Source organism: Lepus europaeus, chromosome 8, assembly GCF_033115175.1.
Source record: "Lepus europaeus isolate LE1 chromosome 8, mLepTim1.pri, whole genome shotgun sequence".
NCBI lineage: Eukaryota > Metazoa > Chordata > Mammalia > Lagomorpha > Leporidae > Lepus > Lepus europaeus.
In genome coordinates, this window is record NC_084834.1 from 32,102,054 (window position 1) to 32,127,167 (window position 25,114).

General features: G+C 47.0%; 1 protein-coding gene across 11 annotated transcripts in view; it reads left to right on the plus strand.

Moving 5' to 3' along the window:
* The first annotated feature begins 17,178 nt into the window (after window positions 1–17,178).
* The window catches only part of ZNF827 (zinc finger protein 827), a 185,580-nt gene continuing 177,644 nt past the window's right edge, over window positions 17,179–25,114 (plus strand). For all 11 annotated transcript variants that reach the window (XR_009866625.1, XR_009866624.1, XM_062199530.1 and 8 more), the window contains exon 1: window positions 17,179–17,322. Coding sequence is in view for 9 of the 11 variants with exons in the window: in XM_062199530.1 (XP_062055514.1) it covers window positions 17,280–17,322 (43 nt within the window). In the remaining 2 variants the exon portion in view is untranslated. The remainder of the gene's footprint in view (window positions 17,323–25,114) is intronic.

Genomic DNA, 25,114 nt, shown 5'->3' on the forward strand with positions numbered 1-25,114 from the left:
GAGTGTAGCATTCGCAAACAAGTGAGCCATAAGGACCACGCTAGAACCACAGTCTCCAAGGGCCCCAAAGAAAATGAGATGAAACCTGAACATCGGAGTTGTACAATGGGAGACAGCCTCCCAGAAGTCAGATACTTTAGGGCAGGGAGGTAACCTTGCTGCTCCCTTCTCCATGTGCACTGCTGTGGTCTCGGGGCTGGGAGGCCCCCAAACAGGAGCAGCAGAATGGGGCTGATGTGACCATGCCGTGGGTTAAGCTGCCGCGTGTGGCGCCAGCATTCTATACTGGAGCACTAGTTCGAGTCCCAGCCGTGCCATTTCAGATCTGGCTCCCTGCTAATGCACCTGGGAAAGCAGCAAAAGATGGCCTGAGCATTTAGGCCCCTGCAGCCCATGTGGGAGACCCAGATGAACTTCCAGGCTTCCTGGCTTCAGCCTGGTCCAGCTCCCACTGTTGCAGCCATTCAGGGAGTGAACCAGGAGGTAGACTATCTTTCTCTCCTTGTGTCACTCTGCCTTTCAAATACATAAACAAATCTTTTTAAAAAGAAAAGAAAGCAGCCGGCGCCGCGGCTCACTAGGCTAATCCTCCGCCTTGCGGCGCCAGCACACCCGGTTCTAGTCCCGGTCGGGGCACCGATCCTGTCCCGGTTGCCCCTCTTCCAGGCCAGCTCTCTGCTGTGGCCAGGGAGTGCAGTGGAGGATGGCCCAAGTGCTTGGGCCCTGCACCCCATGGGAGACCAGGATAAGTACCTGGCTCCTGCCATCGGATCAGTGCGTTGCGCCGGCCGCAGCGCGCCTACCGTGGCGGCCATTGGAGGGTGAACCAATGGCAAAAAGAAAGACCTTTCTCTCTGTCTCTCTCTCACTGTCCACTCTGCCTGTCAAAAAAAAAAAAAATTAAAAACAAAAAGAAAAAAAAAAGAAAGAAAAGAAAGCAGCAGGTGTCAGAAAGGAGCTGAGAGCTCCTTGGTGATTCATGGAACAGAGTTGGCTATAAGCTCTGTAGCTTAAGAGGGCAGAGGCAAGAGCAGAGAGGGAAATGCCAGATTACATTCTCCATTTTTTATTATGATAAAGTACAAATAATATAAAATTTACCACTTTAACCATTTTATGTGCACATCTCAATGGTGTTAAGTACATTCCCATTGTGGTACACCGTCCATCTCCGGGACTTTTTCATCTCTCCAAATGAAAGCTCTGTCCCCTTAAACCATAACTCTCTCAATTCTGCCCCCTCTCTCAGCCTCTGGCAACAGCCATCCTACATTCTTCTTCCCTGAATGTGGCTATGCTGGGCACCCACATGAGTGGAATTGTATGGTTCTGGTCCTCTCGCATCTGGCTCATTTCACCCAGCATCATGTCTTCCAGGTTCGTCTTGTAGCACGTTACAGGTTCTCCTTCCTTCTCAAAGCTGAACGCTCTTGCTCTGTGTGTCTATACCACTTTTTTTTTTTTTTGGCCAGGCAGAGTTAGACAATGAGACAGAGAGACAGAGAGAGACTTATAGACAGTGAGAGAAAGAGACAGAGAGAAAGGTCTTCCTTCCATTGGTTCACCCCCCAAATGGCCACTACGGCTGGAGCTGCGCTGATCCGAAGCCAGGAGCCAGGTTCTTCCTCCTGGTCTCCCATGCGGGTGCAGGGCCCAAACACTTGGGCCATCCTCCACTGCACTCCCGGGCTACAGCAGAGAGCTGGACTGGAAGAGGAGCAACCAGGACTAGTACCCGGGGCCCCAACCGGGGCTAGAACCTGGGGTGCCAGTACCGCTGGCGGAGGATTAGCCTAGAGAGCCGTGGCGCCGGCCTATACCACATTGTTTTGATCCATGTATGTCTCAATGAACATTTGGTTTGTTTCCACTTTTCGGCTACTGTCACAACGCTGCTGTGCACATGGTGTAGAAACAGCTGGCTGAGTCCCTGCTTTCAATTCGTTTGTGGAACTGCTGCATCCCGTGACAGTGTAATATTTAATTTGTTTTGAAGAAGGGCCATACTGTCTTTCCCAGTGGCTAGATACATTCACACTAGCAAGGTACAAGGGTTCTAACTTTTTCACATCTTCGCACACAGTTAATAACAGTCAGCCTAATGAGTGTGAAGCAAAATGCTAGACTTTGACCAAAGCTAAGAAAGGATGATCTCACAATAAGATCTGTCCATTTAAACTCGGCCTCGTTCCTAGGGGTGACAAAGTTGACCGTTAGTCCCAGTCTTGGGAGCCATGATGCCTGTGGCACACAATAGCATTTGAGGACTGTGTATGTTTGTTTTGTGGCCTGGTCTATGTGAGAACATTGTATGCATTACAATGATTTGTTGGGAGTGATGTTCCACAGATCTGACCTGCGGATATATTTTGTTTGCTGTATTCCAGTATGTCCCTAAGCATGTAGATTTCTCAATGAAATGAGATAACCTGCTTCTCTTAAAGGATGAGAAGTCCCGGTGACAATGGGCCCATGGTTCGTGGAGTAGAGAAACAGGAGGTGCCCTCATTGCCACAGTGTGCAGCCCACTCCACCAACCCCAGTTGTCCATTTAGATGAGCTACCCAACCATAAGCAAAGGGTGAATTTAAGTGATTGCTTTGTACTTAAAGAACTTCCAGTAGGACACAAACACTTTAACAAAAGCATCTAAAACAGGAGAAAGTTATCATATTTATCATTTTTCCAGGGTTGACATGTTCAATGTGTTGTCTTGTTAATTTTTAAAGAAAGTAACTGAAAATCTAAGGTGTTATCATCATACTGTATATCCAAAGTATGAGTGATGTAGGATAATATAAACCATTACTATCATGCAAAGTTATTTTTAAATTAAATATTGAACGTATTTTGTGGTGAGTTGAATGCAGTTATCCAACACAACAAGTTACAGAATCTTTAAGATTTATTTTTATTTATTTGAAAGGCAGAGTTACAAAGAGAGAAGGAGAAATGGAGAGAGAGAGAAAGAAAGAGAGAGAGAGAGAATCTTCTATAAACTGGTTCACTCCCCAAATGGTCACAATGGTCAGAGCTGGGCCAGACTGAAGCCAGGAGCCAGGAGCTTCTTCTGGGTCTCCCATGCGTGTGCAGGAGCCCAAGAATTTGGGACATCTGATGCTTTCCCACATCCATTTGCAGGATCAGAAGTAGAGCAGCCAGGATTCTAACTGGTGCCCATATGGGATGCCAGCATTGCAAGCAACAGCTTAATTCACTATGCCACAACACTGGGTACCCTCCCCTCCTTTTTTTAAAAAAAAAGATTTATTTGGAAAACAGTTATAGAGAGATACAGAGAGAAAGAAGAATCTTAAAACACTATGTGATTAAATTCATTCATTCAAAGCACATCAAGACAACTAGAGTTTTCTTGTGATTTAGTCTTTTTTTTTTTTTAAAAAAAAAGGTTTATTTACTTGAGAGGCAAAGTTATAGACAGAGAGAGGGAGAGACAGAGAGAGAGGTCTTCCATCCACTGGTTCACTCCCCAAATGGCCACAATGGCTGGGCCGATTGGAGCCCAAGCACTTGGGCCATCTTTAGTGCTTTCTCAGGCCATTAGCAGGAAGCTGGATCAGACATATAGCAGCCCAGAACTGAACTGGCACTCATATGGGATGCCAGCACCGCAAGCAGAGACTTAACCGACTACACCACATGGCCAGCCTCGATTTGATTGATTAAATGTTATCAAAATTTATATATGGATCCGAGCTTTTCTGGATGGATGGGGCATATGAAAAGTCATTTTCTGAATTCAGAGAAAGTCCTAGTTTATAAAACAAATTTTGTTTTTGATGCTTTCCTCCCTCCCTCCCTTCTTCCTTTTGTCTTTCTTTATTTGCTTTTAAAATTTCCCTTGCCTATCTGTTTTGGACAGCGATAAAAAAGTGTTAAAAGGGAAAGAGACTCAGCCTTCACTGAGAACCGTACTCTTCCATGGGACAATAATGTAAACTTGAAAGTAATCCAGTGCGGGTTATGATTTATGTCGTATGAATGCCAAATAATTCTGGGTCATTTATTTTGTTTAAGACCCAACAATAAGGGATAGAGAGGGAAAATAGGTTGATTTAAACCAAATCAAATCATGAAAACCTCAATAAATGTTTTATAACTGAAATTTATAACTGATTGAATGTCACAATGCCTAAAATTCCTATTGAGAAAGCCACTGCTGTGATAAAGCAAGGAGACTCCAGATAAGCAGAGGCAATATATTCAAACTTTTCTTCCAGTAACTAAAGAAAATGAAAAGTTAGCCCCTAGGAACCTGAGGATAGAACCCGTCGAGATTTCTGGGCAAACTCTTTGAAACCTTGCATCGTGACCTCAAGTTCATGCAGTGTGCGGACCTCACGGTGTGTTGCACACCTGCAGGAGCTGTAGCAGCATACTTGCTACTGTGCTTAGAGATTCAATTAAATCCACCCCCCAACCTCACATGGGCTAAGGATGGTATTATCATTATCTCATCTTTGATGAGTAAAAACCTCTGTGCGTGGTATTTCCATACATATCTTAATAAAAGCACATTTTACATTGTCTGAAGATGAAATTGCTGAACATCCCTCAATAAAATGTACATGGGAAAGATGCAGTCCAAAAAGAAGGTCGTATCCATTCTACGACACATCACGCACTTTCTGGGCATTGTATACAAATCCCTATTGGAAAAACATGATAAGCTATTTGTATTGCTGAAGATATTGGCATGGAGTAGCTAATTTACTTATCATTGTTTCTAAAAATTTAATTATACTAATAATGGAAGTTTAAGTGTTGAAAACTTAGAATACAGAAGAGGAAAAAATGGGGCCTAGCCTTGTGGCACAGTGGGTTAAACCACCACTTGCAACACCAGCATCCTATATTGGAGTGCCGATTTGAGCCAGCTGCTCTACTTGCATCCTGCTTCCTGGGAAAACAGTGGAGGATGGCCCAAGTATTTGGTTCACTTATATGGGAGACCCGGATGGAGTTCCTGGCTTCTGGCTTCAGCCTGGTTCAGCTGCAACCATTACAGCTATTTGGGGAGTAAACCAGTGGATGGAAGATCTTTTTTTCCTTTTGTCTCTCCCTCTCTCAGTCATTCTGCCTTTCCAAAAAATAGAAATTAGTTCTTTGGCTATCAAGTTGGAGGAACAGAAGTATGAGGAGGCCTTGGGAATTGGGAAAAAGAAAAGTTATATTTTGGATGAAGAAAGATGATGGGACCCAGGCCACAGTGGCTATTCCTGGGTATTCAAGGGACAGTACTGCGGAGAGCAAGGGGGCACCAAACCTACCGCAAAGGGAGATGAACAGGCATAGGAAACATCAAAAGGAGTCTTGGAGATCAGTGTTGCCTACTCAGCGCTCTGGTTAGGTCACCCTGAATTTGTTCAGAGCATGGAACTGAGATCCTGGGGTAGCAAGACTTTCCTTCGGGCAACTGATTCGGCTTGGTCATTTTCCCATTCCTTAATCATCTGCTGTTGGTGTGCTTATCGTTGGCTGGGGCCTACTATGACCTCTCACACAGCCTCATTCTCTGTTCTCCCACTTCCTGGCTTGCCTGGGGGGGGAAGTTCTGTTCTTCAAAGTTTAAAAAAAAAAAAGAATCTTGATTTTGTGGGAAATAACAAAGCAGAGCTAACTAAAGTAAGTCATGGAGTTCTGTAAACCCTACAGGGTCAGGGATAATCTCTCTATTAGCTCACCGTGATATTCCCGGTGGCTTGGGCGGCAGCTGGCACCTAGTATGTGCTCATTAAATATTTGGTGAATGAATGAAAAGAACTCCTATCAGTCTGGGTTCAGACAAGAAGCGGAATTCACATCAGATGATCGAAAGGAGGGGCCTTTGATGAAGGAGACTTCAGACGATGCCTTAACAAGGATTTGATTTATGGTTTTTTGGGCTTACGATGGCATGAAAGTGACACTGCTTCAGCGCTGCTAATTTTGTATTTTGATCTTTGCCTGTCCTGGCAATAGGCAGTGTGAGCCTCTCTCCCAACACTGGGCAGTGGCAGTGAGCACGGCTCCCTCTCAGTCCTGAAATCGTGGGGGGAAATGACGGACACTCCCACCGCGTGCTTTGCTGCTGTGCTGTGCCGTCCAGCGGGCTAGACATATGCCATGCATTTTCAGTGTTCGATATTTTCAACTTATGAGGCGCATCTGCAGCTACAGAGATGTTTCAGGAGGTTAAGAGCACATGTGGGAGCACCCAGAGCCCTACAACAGAAGGACACTACCATGCCTAGGGCTGAAGCAACAAGGGGAGGAAGCAGCTCATCTTCAGGCCCAAAGAGTCGGAGCTGTGCTCAGAAGCGGTGTGTGCAGAGGGCAAGTGTTACAGCCAGAAACAAGGCCTCAAAGCAGGGAGGGAGGAAGAAAGAAACAGCCTTACCTCTCTCCCCTCCCACTCTGTTCTGTCTTGCAAGTACTTCCTGTTGGCTGAACCCAGCTATATGTCAAGGGAGCCCAGGAGCCCGGGAGCCCGGGTGATAGAGTCACTTCCGGTCAGTTCTGGGCACAGAGAACAGAGCCGCAGAGGGGGAGATGAATGTGGAAGAACCAGTACCAAGCTGCGACACAGGTGCACAGGCAGTTAACATCCACTGCCCCCGCCTTTTCCTTCAGGTCCCTATCTCAGAGAATACTTCGCTGTCTCTAATAACCTAACATTCGATATCCACATGGGAGGGAGCTCACGTTTGCCTTTTAGGGTACTGGAAGCATGATCTCCTCGGGATAGCACTGAGGCATCTGGGTTCACCCCTTTCCTCCCAGACAAAAGCCAGAGTCCCTTGGCCTTCAGGGCATAAGGCATGGCCCATCTGTAAGATCACTGGGCTGAAGGAGAATACTAGTCATCCAATTACCATGTCTAGCGCCCCAAGGGAATGAGACTTAATTATATGGACTTGAGTAATTTCTTGCCTGGGCCATGCCTCAGTTTCCCCAGCCATCCAGTGAACAAAGAAATGGTTCAGAAAGGAATGGGTGATGTGAAGATGAATTAGGTAGTCCTTGTTGATATTTTATTTTATTTTATTTTTTGCTATATATAACTATGTGGACACCCAGACACAAACACTTAACATTATATGCAAGAGTCGCAACAAAGTTTTCTATGGACTCCCTACTAGGAAGCAAACTCTCTGAGGAGCTGGGATATATAAAAAAGCAGTCAGCCACCTTACCCTTTCTCTAAAACAACAAACAACCTGGCACAAATGGAGCTTGAATCTCCTGGGGAGCAAATTTCTCCAGGCATGACCTTTGGAAATGAAGTAATCCCTGCGATGTCCGTTGTCTGTTTTCCGGGGCGTCTGTCACAGGAAGTGTATGGCAGCCAGTCCTCGGTGTTCTTCGGGGACAATCCACGTGCCAGAGGAGCGCTGCCTGCGAGGAGTTTGCAGAGGAACCTTGCCATGGCGTCGCTCCTCTCTCCAGTGCAACGTCACACTAACATGTCCATCCATTCGCCAGGGTCTGTTTGCGGAAAGGACACTTGCTGAACCAGTTGTGCTTCAGACCCAGGACAAAGATGCGTATCACAGTTTGTTCACTGGGTCCCTCCTGTTATTTTGAGCAATATGTAGGGATTTTTTTTTTTTTTTGACCTGAACATTTCGCAGGATTCCATTTGTCCTATTGTCCCTCAGAGAGAGACTCCTGAATTCAGTGTGAAGGAAAATGATATTTCAGAGGCTGTTTCTGTAGCGGCACTCTCCCTTGCGGGGTGAGTGGCCTGTGGACCCGCCGCCAGGCGTGATTTGAGGGACTCATGGGCCGTTCTCTCAGCATAATAGATTTGCGCTGGTGCATGGTACCTATGAGTTGCGCTGAAAGATTTTTAAGACAACTGGCCAATGCTAAGTGGGCCACTGGCTAAAAAGAAATGGGATCTGAACTTGGGCTTCATGAACACTTTTTTTCCCCCCCCCATGAAAGTATAGAATGTGCATCCCTCATCCATAAATCTGAAATTCGAAATGCTTTAAAATTTGAATGTTTTAGAGTGCCAGTGTGTCCGTCCTAAGTGGAAAATCCCACATCATGAAGATGTTTAACACACAAAATTATTAAAAACGTATAAAGCTACGTTTAGGCTATGTAAACAAGGTATATGTAAAACAAATGAAGTTTGTGTGTAGACTTGAATCCCAGCCCCAATGTAGATGCAGATAGTCCAAAATGTGAACAAAAATCCCAAACCTGAAACATTTCTGGTCCCAAGGATTTTGCATAAGCAATCCTCAACCTTGTATAAACATTTTATTTTGAAAAGTCAGTGAGATTTCTGCTTGGAGGATGGAAACAACTCCTCTACCCCACTAATTTTTACAGAATTCCCAGGTTTGGGGGCCGGAGCAGTAGCGTAGCAGGTGAAGTTGCCACCTGCAGTGCCAACATCCCACAGGGACACTGGTTCGAGTCCCAACTGCTCCACTTCCAATCCAGCTCTCTGCTATGGCCTGGAAAATCAATGGAAGATGGCCCAAATCTTTGGGCCCCTGCACCATGTGGAGGACTTGAAAGAAGCTCCTGGCTTTAGATCAGCACAGCTCCAATCCTTGAGACCATTTAAGGAGTGAACCAGCAGATGGACGACCTCCCTCTCTCTCTCTCTCTGCCTCTCTGTAACTCTGCCTTTCAAATAAATAAATAAATAAATCTTAAAAAAAATTTCCAGGTTTTAATGAATAGCATCTATATTCTCAACATAGAACTTTTCTGTTTGGTGAAATAAATTATCGGGGTGTGTGTAATTTTAAAAACTTTCCTTCTAGCCCCCTTAGCTACCCCTTCATTCATGTTTAAGGGAACCTTCTGCGAACTAGCAAGACAATATCAAATCTATGCTAAATTGTCCATGTACACTATTTTAAAGCACTCAATTCCTTAATTCTGTAGGTTGCTATATTAAATGCTTCTAAGTTCCGGCTTACAAAATTGGTTTGCTTAAATCCATTAGGATACACAAATGCATCTTCACAGTACCTGTGTTCAAGCTCTTATTTTCTGGAATGGCAGAGAGCTCACTAGTCAAGAGCTCAGCTAGCAACATCACCCAATGTTTTAGTTTCCCTAGTTCCTCATCTGCAAAATACCAGGGCTACACCAAGAAATCTGCAAGGCACCTTCTGGCCATAAAGTTCTGTGATTCTAATTTGAAGCTCTAATTTTCCCTCCTTATTAAAAATATTAGTAAGAGATTAAATGATGGCAGAGAGGGAGCATAAAATAGTTAAGCCCTGTGGTATTATTAGTCGCTGTTTGATGGAAAAGGACTTTAATTTAAGTAAGTCCGATGAAAAGTCACAGCCAAACTCCAGCAACCCAAAAGACACAGCTGGAGTTCAAGGTAACTTGGTCCTACCTCTTGTTAGATACCAAAGTACATAAAATCTGGCATAAAAAAATGGGCAAAGGCAGAAGTGGAGTCCTAGGAACAGAGGTAGACTGGAGTGAGTACAGATGGTAGAGGCAAGGATGATGGAGCAGCAAGTTCAGGGGAAAGCCACAGGAAACTTTGTTGATTCTACTCTACTCCCATTGTATTTGCTGATATTGAAAATCATGAGTCCAGGTACGTAATAATTTTGTCCTTCAGTATTCTTTTTTTAAATTTTTTTTTATTTTTGACAGGCAGAGTGGATAGTGAGAGAGAGAGAGACAGAGAGAAAGGTCTTCCTTTGTCGTTGGTTCACCCTCCAATGGCCGCCGCGGCCAGTGCACCGCGCTGATCCAAAGCCAGGAGCCAGGTGCTTCTCCTGGTCTCCCATGCAGGTGCAGGGCCCAAGGACTTGGGCCATCCTCCACAGCCTTCCCGGGCCATAGCAGAGAGCTGGCCTGGAAGAGGGGCAACCGGGACAGAATCCGGTGCCCCGACCAGGACTAGAACCCGGTGTGCCGGCGCAGCAAAGCGGAGGATTAGCCTGTTGAGCCACTGCGCCAGCCTGTCCTTCAGTATTCTTATAGCTTTATGCCTCACAATGCTGAATTCTAAGGAAGACATTGCTTGATATGCAAGTTGGGTCAACAACTTTGCCATGGTGCCCTGAGCATGTGGGCCATAGTAGGTGAAGGAGCAGATTTGACAAAGAGAAAGGTAGATGTTGGAGAGAAACCGAATCAGAGATGATTACAGCCAGAGAGCAGGGCCTTGAGAGAAGCCACGGTGTAAGAGGGGAATCACAAGAGAGAGCAGGCCAGAGGGTGACTGGGCGGGGCAGCAAAGGTGCACATTAAGGGATCATACAAATCAGTTTGAAAAATGCATGGAGGAGGGGAGCAGCTGCTTAGGGGAGTTTCATCCTTGCAGGTGAAAAAAGCCCAGGGAAGCTAAACTATTTGAGATGCTGAGAATCTTGGCAAAAAGAATTTGGAGACAAGGGTTTTATTTCAAACTGGGGTTCAAGTTAGGAGTAGATAAAGAAGAGCATCAGGGATAAGAAGATGGACCAGGGAAGGACAATGGACCCCAGCGCTCTGGAGTTTACCTAATCTCAGTAGCCTTTGCACTCTGAAGTGTGCGCACAGGGCGCTGAGCTGAGAGCTACTGGGAGATGTTTAAGCCAAGCCCAAACCCATGGGTTTAGATGAAAGACACCGCAAGTATCCAGAAGGGTTTCCTCTGTTGGGTTGTGTGCTTGCACCTCTACTAGTTTTGAAAGCAAAGTTTACTCAAATTGTGACAACACTTGCTGATCCTAGCCAGGCCCTCGCTGCCTAATAATATAAGTACATCTTACAGCAAAAGCCTCCTGTGTAAAGGAAAGCGGGGTGTTGGCACCAGACGTGACTGGTGCGGACCAAGCCAGGAGGGACGCCAGACCCACATCTCTGCTTTGGGACAGGTGCTTGGTATTCAAAATGTCAGACTTGAAGCACCTTGAGAGTAACGCGCGTTCTCTCTTCTCTCTTGAGGCAGATGGCTGAGGCCTCCGGAAACAGAAGGACCCTCGTGAGTTTCAATCTCCTTAGAGGGTCTGAGGCGGGATCTCAGGGGCAGATCTCTCTGTTCAGAGAACCTGGCTCCTCCGGGTGGCTGGATCACTCATGTCAACAAGACTGGATAAACTGCCCCTTCTCCACCCTAGCTGTCCTAAGTCATCTCATCTGAGGAGCTCACGGGGCACAGACCACTCTCAGCTCTGGGGTTAAGTGGGCTTCATTGGACGAGGAGGATCAACACCTTTACAATTGGATTCTAGGATCTCTAGTAAATCCTCCTTCCAAGTTTTGTTTTCTCTTTATTGGCATCTTAATTTCTCAAACTTTTGGGTAGCAGGATCTCTTTATCCTCTGAGAAGTTACTGAGGACCCCAGAGAGTTTTGGTTTATTTAGGTTAGATCTACTGACAGTTGCTCATTAAAACTGTACAATTGTAGGGGTGGGCATTTGTCAGGGCTGCTCATACACCCTTGGGACACCCCCATGCTATATCAGAGTGCCTCGGTTCGAGTCTTGGCTCCTCTGCTTCTGATCCAGCTTCCTATTAACCCACACCCTAGGAGGCAGCAGATGAAGTTCAAGTACCTGCGTTCCTGCCACCCAAGGTGGGCTCCTGGCCTGGTCTGGCCTGGTTCTGACTGTGGCAGGCATTTGGGGACTGCACTAAATGATGGAAACTCTCTGTCTCTCTGTGCCTTTCAAACCAATTTTTAAAATTTCAAACTGTATAATTTAAAAAGTGGACTTTTTTATGAAAAATAGCTGTAGTTTCAAAACAAAACATTGCATGAGAAGAGGGAAGTTGCTGCTTTACATTTCTGCAAACCTCCATGATGTCTGACCTAACAGAATGTGGCTGGATTCTCAAATCTGCTTCTGCATTTTATCTGTCGCAATAGGTTGCTTTGGTTAAAGATGTATAGAGAGGAAATCCAGTCTCACACAGATATATAGTTGGAGGAAGGAGGAAATTAGCATCTTCAGATAATTGTGGATATTCATCTCTAATAGTACACTAAAATGTAAAGAGTTTTTTATTTTTTTTTTAAAGTTATATTGTCGGCCGGCACCGCGGCTCAATAGGCTAATCCTCCGCCTGCAGCGCCGGCACACCGGGTTCTAGTCCCGGTCGGGGCGCCAGATTCTGTCCTGGTTGCTCCTTTTCCAGGCCAGCTCTCTGCTGTGGCCAGGGAGTGCAGTGGAGGATGGCCCAAGTGCTTGGGCCCTGCACCCCATGGGAGACCAGGAGAAGCACCTGGCTCCTGCCTTTGGATCAGCGTGGTGCACCGGCTGCAGCGCGCCGGCCGTGGCGGCCATTGGAGGGTGAACCAACGGCAAAGGAAGACCTTTCTCTCTGTCTCTCTCTCTCACTGTCCACTCTGCCTGTCAAAAAAAAAAGTTATTATTGTTCTAATTATACTTATGGGGTATATTGTAACAATTTGATACATATATTCATGTGTATGATGATCGAATTAGTTTAGTAAGAGTGTGTTCATCTCCTTAAACTTTAAGATTCACAATACCTGTAGATATTTATGGGATACAGAATGATATTTCGATCAATGGCAACTGACAACATCAGGCTAGTTCACATTTTCCTCTCCCCAACATTTATCACTGTGATACCCTTTGTATGTGGAGTCTGTGAGTGCCTCTCTTTTATTTATTCATAAAATGTGTAACAGTTTATTGTAAATGTGGTCCCCCTGCTGTGCCAGGGAACACTAGAACATATTCTTTTTTTTACCACTGTCTTGGTATTCCCTATCCAACCAGCCTCTGCATACCCCCTTCTCAACATCCAGGAACCCCTAATCTACATTCAGATCAATTTTTTTAGCTTCAACATAGGAGAGAGAAAAATGCAGCATTTGTCTGTTTCTGTCGGACTTGTTCACAACATAATGTCCTCTAGTTCCATCCATTTTCCTACAAATGATAGGATACCATCCTTTTTTAAAAAATGGATAAATAAAATTACACTGTATATATCTACTATATTTTCTCTATCTGTTTAGTTATTCATGGGCAGTTAGCTTCATTTTTGTGAATAGTGCAGCAATAAACACAAGAGTGCAGGTATCTCTTTGATTTCTTTAAGATTTGTATCCAGAAGTGGGATAACTGGATCATATGGTATATCTAATTTTATTTTTTGGGGGGGAAACTTCACATAGCAAAAAGAAAGTGACAGTTTCTTAAAGGTTATTTGGAGTGTGGAATCTGCAACCATATCCATGAACTTTTCATGTTCTTTTACATTAAAATCCATTGGTCTACCTTGTACTTTTAAGCAGATCTTTTATTACAGCACTATTTAGTAACACCATGCATTGATCATTTGAAAGATATTCATTCAAGGTATTATGCAAATATTCCAAAATGTTGACACAATATCAAAATGTCACATGTATTAACGTCACCACAGATCTCATCAGAAAAGCCTTTAGGTACTAGCAAGCTGTTAAACTCATGCTGATGGATACAAGTTATCTCAAATTCTCATTTCTGCTTGTAAGTGCAAGTGTGGGCATTGCCAAAACACACCATGCATTGTTTGTCTTGAGGTCACAGGCTCATGTCTTTGAGAAGTACCCAAGTCTGAGTTTGTCTGTCAGTCATTCCTTAAAGAAAAAGTCATGTTTGATGAGGAATAGCAGCTATTTCAAACAATCTCATGAGTGATTTTCCTTCAGACAACGGATGCACCTCAGTATGCAGCAGAAGTACTTCATATGTACCTACCACTTTGTCACAAAGACTATTTGAAAGGCTTGTACTCAAGGGTCGAGATTTAATAAAATTAATAACTTTTATTGCTCCATCAAGGACATTCTTAAATAAACCTTTCTTTTTTTTTTCTTTCTCTAAGCACATGGCAGCGAAGAATACCAAGACTATCACTGCATTTGGGTGCCTGTGCCTTGATTTAGGCTAAGGCACCTGCATTTATCCGCCATTGCTTTTGCATCATTACTGCAAATGTCAACAAAGGTTCAAGGACAAAGAGCCCCTTGGTGTTATGATGAGAATGATTCTGACCTCCCGGACAAAGCTGCTCTCTTTTTCTAATCCACCTTTAGCAATACCTGAGCTTGGAGTGAATTTATGCTTGTGAAAGCAAGCGCTTATGAAACGTCTTCTTAGAATGCACAATCTATTTTAATCTCACATTTGGTAGGTAATGGAGATGGAGGTGGAGAAAGTGCTCTAATTATTAAGAAAAGATAAGCTTTTAAAATCTTGGTCCATGGGAGTGATTCAAACAGAATATTGCAACCATGGTCCACAATAATCCCCGCTAACAGTTCGTAGCTATGGGTCTTCAAAAGGCATACATTCTCAAAATCACTTATTCATTTCATGTTAAAACCCATTATAGTAACCTTCAGCAATTTATCTTCCTAATATTTTAGGTTAGTCTTTCATTAAAATTAGTTTGTGTTGCCTGAGCAGAGAGCAATTGAGGATGAGATGCAAATGACCTTGAAGAGTGTTTTATATCACAGAGATACCAACGTGAGATTTAAACAGAAATTGTCCTGTCCTTATTTCCATTTCTATTGTTGTGTACAACTTCAAATAATTTTTGGAAAGAGGAGGAGGTATGAATAAATTCAATTTAAAAATGCTTTTGGCTGTTGATAGAACACCTATATAATTAAAAGTTGACAGCATTTGCCTGCATGCCTTTAAAAGGTCGCAGGAAATCTACTCTGTTTTGAGGAAAGGCCTAAAGTGTGTTTTCAATTACAGCGTAGTAAACATTGCAAGCAGTCACAGCAATTCAGGGAGAGGTGGTGAGGTGTCGGTGCAGAATAGTGATACTCAGTATCCCAGGCAAAGGTTCTGAGGAAGCAGTGGTGGGGTGTCAGGACCTTCTGTGTACCCTGTATTAGGTGAGAAGGATCCTACACACTCAGGGCAGTGGGTCGACTTAGAATGAATGATGTATCATTAGTCTGATGTATCATTCAAATGTCAATTTCAAGTCCAGCGCTACTGACAATAGACAGAATCATGGCCTGTTGACTTTGTTCTGAATTGAAAGGCAGTTCTACTTCAAATGATAACACAGAGAAACTTCACAGACTACTTTTGTCTGTTTGTTTGTTGTGTTATAATCTACATTCCAGGAAGCAGTGTTTTAAGGCTAAGGAAAAGCGTGTTAAACTTGCCTGCTCTCTGTTTTGGTTTTAGATTGAACTCAAGCAGGTGTTTTAAACTATTGCTTCATTCAGATGGCACACTTGTCGCTGGGAGGCTAGATCTTCCAGTGGGAGCTGGCAGGGAGGGGTTCATCCTGAGATTTCATTATCAATGAAAGACATCTTTGGGGAGATACAGTGCTCTTTAAGCTTTGCTAATAAAAGTGTGCACTATAAAGCCCTATTGTTATTTTCAAAGGAGTGCTTTGGAACTTAACCCCCATGGCTCTCTGTAACACCACTGTAGTTGTCAGAACTAAGTCAGAACCTCAAAGAGGCATCTGTTATTCACGTAAACTTATAGAGTGTCATTTGAATGTTCTCTATCTGCACCATGCCTCCACCTCCTCTGGGGGAAAAGTCTATTTAAAAATTGGTAGGAAAATATTTAACATAATAAGATGATGAGTCAGTTCTTCAAAAGCTAAAAAGGGAAGATGTAGTTAAATAATGCACCTTTTTATTTTTTAGCTACATCTGACTCATGACACATAATGTATTCTGCTAAGTTCAAAGTTTCCCCTGACAAAGAGAGTTTTATGAAACAACTCTTCTTCAGACCATTTTTTACTTCAATTATAGTAGCAGGTTTTGGAGTTTAAATCATTAACAACCTCTGAGTGAACTTTTATCCAAATGACTGCAAGTCACAAAGAGACCCAAGTCCTCTTTCACCAACTACCTTTTGTGCCAGAGTGAGACCCGTCCTTTTTTCCCCTCTCTCTCTGCTGCTCTTTGAAGAGCGATGTGTGATTCGTAAAGTAATCAAAGTATGCTTTAGCTAATGAAAAGTATCTTGGGCTCATAATGCACACTGGCACTGGTGCAGGGTAAACTTCGACTACCTGCTTTACTGCTGGGGAGAAGTGGACATTTCAGAAGTCAGGATTGCTGTGCCTGGTGCAGGAGTATCAGGTAGCACTGGAACCACCCATCAGGGGTGACCTAATCTTATTTTCCCCCTTTGTCAAGGGGCTGTAATTCTCATTTAGGACAGCATTTTTCAGTTGTAAGTCCACTGGACAACTCCAAAAACCGAGCCTCTCACACCATCCACCTCCTTATCGCCTGCACCATATGCTGTCTTTTTATTTTTTAAAAAAATTATTTTTTATGGGCACGTTTTGGGAGAGTGTAGCCCCCAGAGTCCAGGTGATGGGGGTGAGGGAGTGCTCCTCTGAGCGACCAAAGCCTCGAAGCCTTTTATACAGAACAAAACGCAGTGGAATAAACAAAAGAAAGTTCAGAGCAAAACCTCTCTCCTCTTCAGAAATCAGAAAAATAATGAGCCGATCGTGGTCGAAAGAGTGGGAAAAACTTTTTTCCCCCTAGATGTGGCGACTAGCGGGATAGACGCGAAGAACTCCATCCCACCCCCGCGCGCGCGCCCCCCAGTCTCTGCAGACCGAGCGGTTGTAAATCTGAAGCTGAGTCCGCCCTGGGAGCCTAGGGCACCTTCCTCTTGGCTGTGTGTGTGTATGTGTGTGTGTGCGCGCGCGTGTGTGTCTAGCTCTCGCTCTTTCCCTCAGTCTGTGCTTCTGTGTGTGTGTGAGTGTGTGTGTGTGACAGAGAGAGAGAGAGAGAGAGCGCGCGAGAGGAGAGAGAGAGCGAGAAAGAGAGCGAGCGAGCGAGAGAGCGAGCTGCGAGCTGTGCTGCCGCCGCCGCTGCCCTTTGATCCCGACATTAGTGTTAGGGGCTCGGAGACACAGAGCGCGGCCATAGACACCGCCGCACCGGCACTCATTTATTTATACCTCCCATCACACACGCGAGCACAGGACACACACACACTCACACCTATTAGATCCGTTTCCATTGAAGAATATTACGCTCGCGGACAAGCCAGGTGCACGACCAAAAATTTTAAAAAAAAAAAAAAAGAAAGAAAAAAAAAAAAAAAGAAAGAAAGGAAAGAAAAGAAGAAAACCCCTCTTCTGGCTCCAGGAAACCAGCTTCAACCCATTGCCCACAGCGGAGAGAAGGGGTTTCCCCCTGCCCGCCCGCCCGCCCCCCAACTACCTCCCCGCTCCTGCCAGTGTCTGCCTCTGCCCCCACGGGGGTTTATTTGATCTCACATTAACCGAGGAGGAGAATGTGAGAAAAGGGGGAAAATGCCCAGGAGGAAGCAGGAGCAGCCCAAGCGCCTTCCCTCACGTAAGTCATCCCTTCTCCACCTCCTCTCGTGCCATTTTCTCGCCCTCCCTCTCCTCTTTCCCCTCCGCAGCCTCCTCCGTTGTTTTCTGCATTAGTTTAGGGTTACAGAGGTGAAACTGACAAAGACACAGCCCGGGTTACTCCTCGTTTAGGTCTATGCTGAGGCAGCCATGTTGGTGATGATCAGCCCCGTGCCCTTTCTATTCTCTCTCTCTTTTTCTTTCTTTCTCTCACCCCCCCTCTTTTTTCCCTTCAGATCGGGCTTTTTCTCCCCGTTCCCTCCCCCTCCCCCTCCTCACTCCGGGTTGCTGGGGGGAGGGGGCGGGAGAAGGGAGGAGGGGAGTAGTGTGGATGCCGGGGGTTTTTTAATGGGGGGGTGGTGGTGGTGGTGGAGGAGGAGGAGGTGGGAGAGGTTGGAATCTTTAAAAAAAAAAAAAAATTCCTTGTGGATCCCGGTGCCCGAGGGTGCGGGGGTCGGGGCGCGCGGAGGGCTGGGGGCCGTGACATGGCGTTTGGGGGGTGCCGGGGCGAGGGCGCGCGGCCGGCCGCCGGGCTCGGGATCCAGGGAGAGGTCCGTCTCCGGCTAAAGGTTGCGCCGGGGTTGGTCGGCCCCGGAGCCGCCGGCGGCAGCGGCGGCGGCGGCGGCTGGAGCAGGAGGAGGCGGAGGTGGAGGCGGCGGCGGCGGAGGAGGGGAGTCGGGGGCGGGCGAGGCGGGAGCGGCCGGGGAGGGTGTGGGGGCACCGCACACAAACACACGGGCACACACGCGCCGCCGGGCGGGCTGCTCCCGCGGCGCCGGGGCGAGGGGGCGCGCCGGGGCGCAGAGGTGGAGGGGGTGGGGGCGCGCGGGTGTTGCGGGGCGGCCGGGCGGGGGGCGAGGCCGGGCAGCGGGCGGGCGGATGTGGGGTGCGGGAGCTGCGCCGAGGCGGAGGGAGGCAGGAGGCAGGGCGGCTCGCGGCGCGCGAGGTCCCTGCAGAGGCGAGGGGAGGGAGGCGCAGGGCTCCTGGCCGCAATAAAATGCGGGGTCAGTGGGAGCAGACGGAGCCGGGCGAGACTTCGGGCGCCCAGAACCCCCCTCCCCGGCGAGCCCGAGCAGAGTCCAGGACTAAAGTGCATCGCAGCCCTCCCGGGCGGCAGCCACACACACCAACTGGAGACACACACCCGGCGGCACGGCCCGGTCCCCGTCCCCTCCTCCACCCGCGCCCCCGGTCCCTCAGCGCCCGCCCTCCGCCTTTTCTTTGCGAGACTCTTAACTTTTCCCCCACTCCCTCTCCAGCTCCCCCCCCCCCCCCGCCCCAATCTTTCTCCGCTTTGAGTGTTCCGAGATGCTGCTAAAGCTAAAAGTGCAGGAGAAAGAAGCAACTAAAAATATCCCCCGGGGCCGCCCGGCTCCTTGAATGCAGGGAAGAGGGGGCAGGGGAGAAGGCGTGGGGCGGGGTGACGGGAGGAGGGGACGCGGGAGGCGCCGGAGGGAGGGGTCGGGGGAGACGGAGGGTCAATTTCTCCTCTCGCTCCCCCCCCACCCCCCACCAGCGCCGCTCCCCTCTCTGCCGGCGGTTTGGCGCTGCCGGGAGCCGATCCTGCAAAAACCCGGGCTGGGCTGGGGGTGGGGGGAGCGGAGCCGGAGCGCCCGCCCGCCCGCCCGGGTGTCAGGCCGACGTGGTCGGTCACCTGAAGTTCACGGAGGGTGGGGGAAGGGTTAAGGTTATGGTGTCTCGGGCTCGGGCTGCGCGCGAGAGTGTGCGTTTCCGCTGCAGACAGGCAGCGCGATCGATCTCCCCCCCGCACGGAATCGCCGCGGCGGGGCCCGGCCCGGGGGAGCGCCGGGGCGGCGAGGGGGGCGCGGGGCTGCCCGGGGCCGCGGCCGAAGTGGCGAGCAAGGGCACTTGCAGGCAGTCAGCTCGCTCCGCAAACATTCCTCTTTTTTTCTTTCCCTTTCCCGGTACGCAGGAGTCGACGCGCAGGGCTGGGGTTGTGCTTTTTTTCCCCTTCCTTTAAAAAAAAAAAAAAAGCCCCGGTGCAGCCCTTTCTTTGCCTGCCCGCTAGAGGTTCTGAGGATAATATCACATATGTAATCTATATGCACATGAAATCCCTGGCAGGCGGCGGCCGACCGGGGGCCGGGCGACTCGCCGCACTTGGTGGCGGAGTGTGTGCGTGCACATGGCCGGCCCGCCGCGCTGCCGGGCCCCAGCCGGGGGCGTGCGGGGGAGGCCGGGGAGGAGGCGGCGGGGGGAAGCCTTGCGGGGGTGGGGGTGGGGGCGGGGGGTCGGGGGAGGCCTGCCCTGCTCGGACAAAATGGGCTTCAGTGTTCCCTGCGAACTTGCCCTTAGATGGCAACTTTGGGAGCTGGTGAGCTTGTGTGTGAAAACCAGGGCGGTGAGGTTATTTGGTCATTTTTCCCTTCTCTCCCCCTGCCTTAAAAAAAAAAAAAAATACTGACGGGGTGAGAGGGAGGGTGGGAGAGGAGAAGGGATTTATCTGTTTGGGCTGTGACGGAGATGGAACGCCTTCCGTCCCGTTGTGTGGAGCGCAGCCGGGCAGCTGCAGCCTGCCCTGCTGGTGACCTTGACCCTGACCTCCTGCGACTACCCTCTCTGTCTGAGAGGAAATTCAGGCTCCATTTTAGCTCGAGTGCTCCGTGGGCCTCTCCTGCGCCTTGGTGCCTGGTGATTAAGTTATATTTTGAGAGTGGGCTCTCCCACCCTGTTCTCTAATTGAATACTGTTATCCACTCAAAAAAAAAAAAAAAATCCCCTCCCTCTTCCAGTCACATAAAGCCACTTTTTACCGAAGTAAGAAGCAATTACCTCTGGAAACACCGTAAATGTCCCTCCAGCCTTAATTTGCGAAGCTTTTCCACTTACCTTTGCATTGAATGGATTTTTGTGGATGTGTGCCGCCTGCTCCAAGCATGGTTTACACATGTTTTGTAAGCAATTTGCATTTGGACTAAGAGCAATTTCTGGGCAAATGGTGTATTTTGCAATTCAGTCACAGTAACCCAGGGCTTGCTAAGTGCCCAGTGAGTCTTGAAAAAACTGGCAAGTGCTGTCGATGTCATAAATATTGACGGGGAGGAGGGGAGTGGCGGGGGGGGGGGCGGGGGGCGGGAATTAGTGTCTTAATTTGTATTTAATGTCGAATATGCTTAATTGTGGACCTGAATCCCAGTTCTAATGTTTAGCGGTTTGCTTGTTTGTTTATATATGGAGGATGGATTTGTTTTGTATTAAAATGTAGGAAGTCTAGGGATTAAAGTTGCCTGATAGAAGGCATGCTGGGGTTTTAACAAGTTAGAGAGACAGAGCTAGAAGTTGACCCTAAAAGAAAGGAGTGATGGGTGTAATAGGTTGGAGTGTTGCGCTCTACTGAGTAAATTCTAGAGTGGTTAACAGCTATTATTGGTATTGTTTTTAAGAATCCATAGAACCTGCACAGTGCAAGTTAGAATGCAAAAGAAAACGAGTGCAAACTGAATGTATAGAAAATTTTGGAATGCTTTTCATTTCCTCTTTGGTCTCTCCTTGCCTCTGGTTCCGCCAGCCGCATGACTAAACAGTTCTAAAGCCTACACGGTCGCTACTGAGAGACTCTTTTCCGTGTGTTTGAGTTCATCTCTGCATTATTAAGTGTAATACTGGCCAGGCACAGCCTGGATGGACAAAACCCGCAGCCCTCCCACCAGACAGCACAGACTCCAGGGAACCTGGAAGTTCCACCCTCGAGTGGATTAGTCCTGGAAATCCAGACTAGCCCTTGGTATTATCTGATACCAAGTCTGGGGTGAGCCTCAGCCCCTGGCACAGAGTGCCAGCAATTCCCCAGGCTAGGCTCCGGCCTGCTAAGGTTTCCTAGCTCCCTCTGTTCGCCGAGACACCCGTGGGAGTGTTCAGAAGCGAATTAGCTTTGGAGATGGGTGAGCCTTTAACCTGACACTACTAACCTAAGCTTTGGGTTTCTGATTTAAAATTCTACACAGTCATTTCCTTCTTGCCTCTGAATGCCTGTGTGTGTATGTGTCTGTGCGAGAGAAATGTGTGGGGGTGGGGGTGTGTACATGTGTGTGCTTGTGCAGGTTTGCATGTGTTTGGTTTTGTGTTTGTTAGGTGGGCCTTGTACATTTATAGAAAAAAAAATTGGCCTGACCTATAGGGTTGGATTGTGATCCCACTGCCTGTAAATCAAGGAAGTTCTGATTAACTTTTGGAGATGACCCTTAGCAAAGGGTGCTAAACTCACAGCAGAGAGTGGGGTGCATACCTTTGAGGGGTGACATAAAAACTCTTACTCAAAAGAAAGCCTCTGTTTCTCATCCTGGAGCAATAATCATTATTTTGGGGGGTTTAACTATGACTCTACTGCTGTTGACTGCTTTATAAAAGTTCTTTCCATAAACAAAGTCCCATATCATATATTTAAAAAAAAAAATCTCCTAGACATCCTTTAGGCTATACCACACGCTTATGTTAGGTGAACCCCAGCTGCCTAACTTAAGTGTTAGCCTGAGAAAGAGAAAGAGAGGGAAACTGATACTGTGACAGTCTGCCAGGCCCAGGCCTGGGGACCTTATGGACAGGATCACATTTGGGGTCTCACACTGAAGGTGCTTCAGCAAATCCATTCATCACTGCTGATCAGCACTTTCAAGATTTCTTCATTAGCTTCGTCTTAGCACACACGTGTGAGTGTAGAGCCTATTTTATTTATCCCTGGAAGTTTGTCCGGTGCCTGGACCCAAGGAGGAGCACAAAGGAAAAGTTCATGAAAGTTGTTTTACTGTTGCAGTATTTTCATTGTTTCCCCAGTTGTGGGTCACAGCCACAAGTCAGAGATTGTGTAGCTTCGGTAACAGAACTTTAACAAAAAAAACTCTGTCTTGCTTTCTAGTAAAATTGAGAAGCAAAATGACGGAAAAGCAACAGGGTCCTGTATTTTGATTGTTTTCTGAAACTTTCTATGGCTGATAACAAAGATAAAAGATGATAAAAGATGGTGGAAGCTGTAGCTCCGTCTCCCTGTTCAGTCTTACTAATTTGCCCAGTGACCAGGCAATGCCTCCTGACTAACTGTGGCAGGAAATGCACGGGAAGAAATTGCAGTCTGAAGTAGCAAAATATTTCCCTGATCCTGTCAGCCCGGGCTAATGATTCTGAACTACAAGAAGCAGTGTAGGTTGATGCCAGGTAATAATGCCTCGCTGTTCTCTGGAAAGAACCTCCACATATTCCTAAGACGGCAAGTAAGCTATCGCCAGGCTTTCCTGTTAAAATCAGGAAGGTGGCTCAAAATCACATTCCTGCTAATGCTTCCAAATAGTTTCTAATAAAAAAAAATTGATTTTTAATCTATCTGTGTGCTGCCATCTCACTCTGGGGATGACACAGCTGGTGTGAGATGACACGTCTGTCTACACAAAGTGTTAATAAATCATGTTGGAGAAGTATAAATTGGACAGCTTTCGGCTAGTGTTAGAGCTTGCTGTGCATTTGAGATTTTAGAGACTTTGAGCGGCCTCTATTAGGAAAGTTCCAAGGGAAGTGCAGAAAATCTCTGTCTTGAGAGGCTTGGGAAATGAGGTGGACCAAAGTGTGGATAAGCCTAAGGGAGAGTGTGTGGGGGTGGAGTGACCAGGCTGGTTTCTCTTGTGGACAAAAGTCGGTTTAAAATCCAAGACTTCCTGTTAATATCTGCATGTTCTGGTCGGACAGTTCAGAGTAGAAGTACATGGTGTTGGGGCCGGCATTGTGGCACAGCAGGTAAAGCCACCGCCTGTGACTCTGGCATCCCATATGGGCGCTGGTTCAAGTCCTGGCTGTTCCACTTCTGATCCAGCTCCTTGTTAATGTGCTTGGGAAAGCAGTGGAGAATGGGCCCCTGCACCCATGGAGACCTGGAGGAAACTCCTGGCTCCTTGGCCCAGCTCCAGCTGTTGCGGGCATTTGGGGAGTGAACCAGAGGATGGAAGACCTCTCTTTCTCCCTCTCTCACTCTCTGTAACTTTGCCTTTCAACTAAATAAATAAATATTTACAAAAAGAAAAAAAAAAAAAAAGAAATACGTGGTGCCTGGTTGGGTTGGTAAACTAGTTGTTTGAATAATCCCAGGAGCTTGGATTCGGATTTTGTCTGGATGAGTTAGTTTCACAGAAGAGAAAAACCTCTCAGCCAGTTTCACTCTCTGTGGTCATTTATATGCAAAATGGTATGTCTGGACTCAAAAACGACAAGGTGTCTTTGTTTGGCCTCTACTAGAAACTATCTTAAGACTGGGTAGTTTATAAATGCTAGAAATTTATTACAATTCTGGTGGGTGGGAAGTTCAAGATCAAGGTAGCAGCAGATTCAGCACCTGGTACGGGCTCTTCTGTTTTAATGGCAGTGCCTTCTTCCTGGGGCCTCCCTTGGGCCTCTTTTATGAGGACACTAATCCTATTCATCAGGGCACTGCCCTTCGACTTACTCAAAGGCTGCACTTTGTACGGTCACACTGAGGATGAAGTGTGACTTGGTGGGGGAGGGAGGCACATCTACATTAGGGCCTTCGCACAGGGTATGATGGAAGTGGTGGTGGAACCCACACGCCTGCCCTGTGTGGAGCTTGCTTGGCTTCTGTGAACACCCTTTGTGAAAGTCCAAGGACACCCTCCCCCAAGTCCAGGTTAATATATGTCTCTCGGCCTCCTTGTTTCAGGGTGCCCTGGCCGCCTCTGCTCTTCATTTCTAAGGATCTACTGGAATATTAGAATAGAAGGAGGAAAAACAAACAGAACAGGCTGGAGCTGGGCTCCCCATTCCGAGTGATGGATTAGTAATTTTCTATAATTTAATCAGGCTGATTGCTGAAAAAGATAATGAGAGTGTGACCTACAAAATAGGACTTCTGGGTGCATTGAAGGATTTCTAGCCTAGGTTTTATAAGACTAAGGGCATTTGGTGAAATAAAAGATTTGGGTTCATGTGATTGGAAAGACATTCAAAGGAGGCCTGGTTATGGTAAGACATGAGTTTTTGCCACCAGATTTCATCGCTGTTTTGGCTTAGTCAAGCTACTCCTAGAGTTATTGTTTTAGAGGGATAGATTGTAAATGATGATGTTGTTTGCTCTTTCTGATGTACTCTTCTCTGTCTCCTGCTCTGTTCGGAGTAGCTCAGTAATTCCTACCATCTAAGGTTAAGTGTACAGAACACTGCATGGTTCATGGTAGCCGAAATGTCTGCTGTCATATCGTATAAGAAAGTAATGTGCGAAACACAGACTTTAGAAATAGCTAAGAGTACTTGATGGGCTGAAGTTTCTGGCTGCGTTCTCCCTCCTCTTTGAGAGCAAGTTTTGTATTTCGGTCCTCTCTCTGTAAATGATATATTTTGATGCTGTTGGGGATTAGTGTCTGATAGGTGCTGGAGCAGGGGACTCTCAGGAGACTTCACCACTCCCTATGGACTCACCTGGGCTAGAACTGCTGTGGTGACAAGATAGCTTCATAAATTAAGATCAGACTGTGGCTCGTTACTCATCTGGAACTGCTGGGTGCCTACTGCTCTTCTTATATAAAAGTCAGCTTCACTGTGCATCCACACACAGAGGCTGCACTGTAGCCAATTTTATAAAATATGCAGTGATAGGCGCCCACGGTCTGAGGTCAGAATGTGGCCTTTAGCAACTGTGCTTTTCCCAGAGTGACCTGGGGTCCTGTTCAATGCAGCCGATTCGGTGTGCCTACAAAGGGGATTGTTTCCATTCCCTCCCTCCCAACAGACAGCCACTACGACTCTGCTCCTCCAGGGTT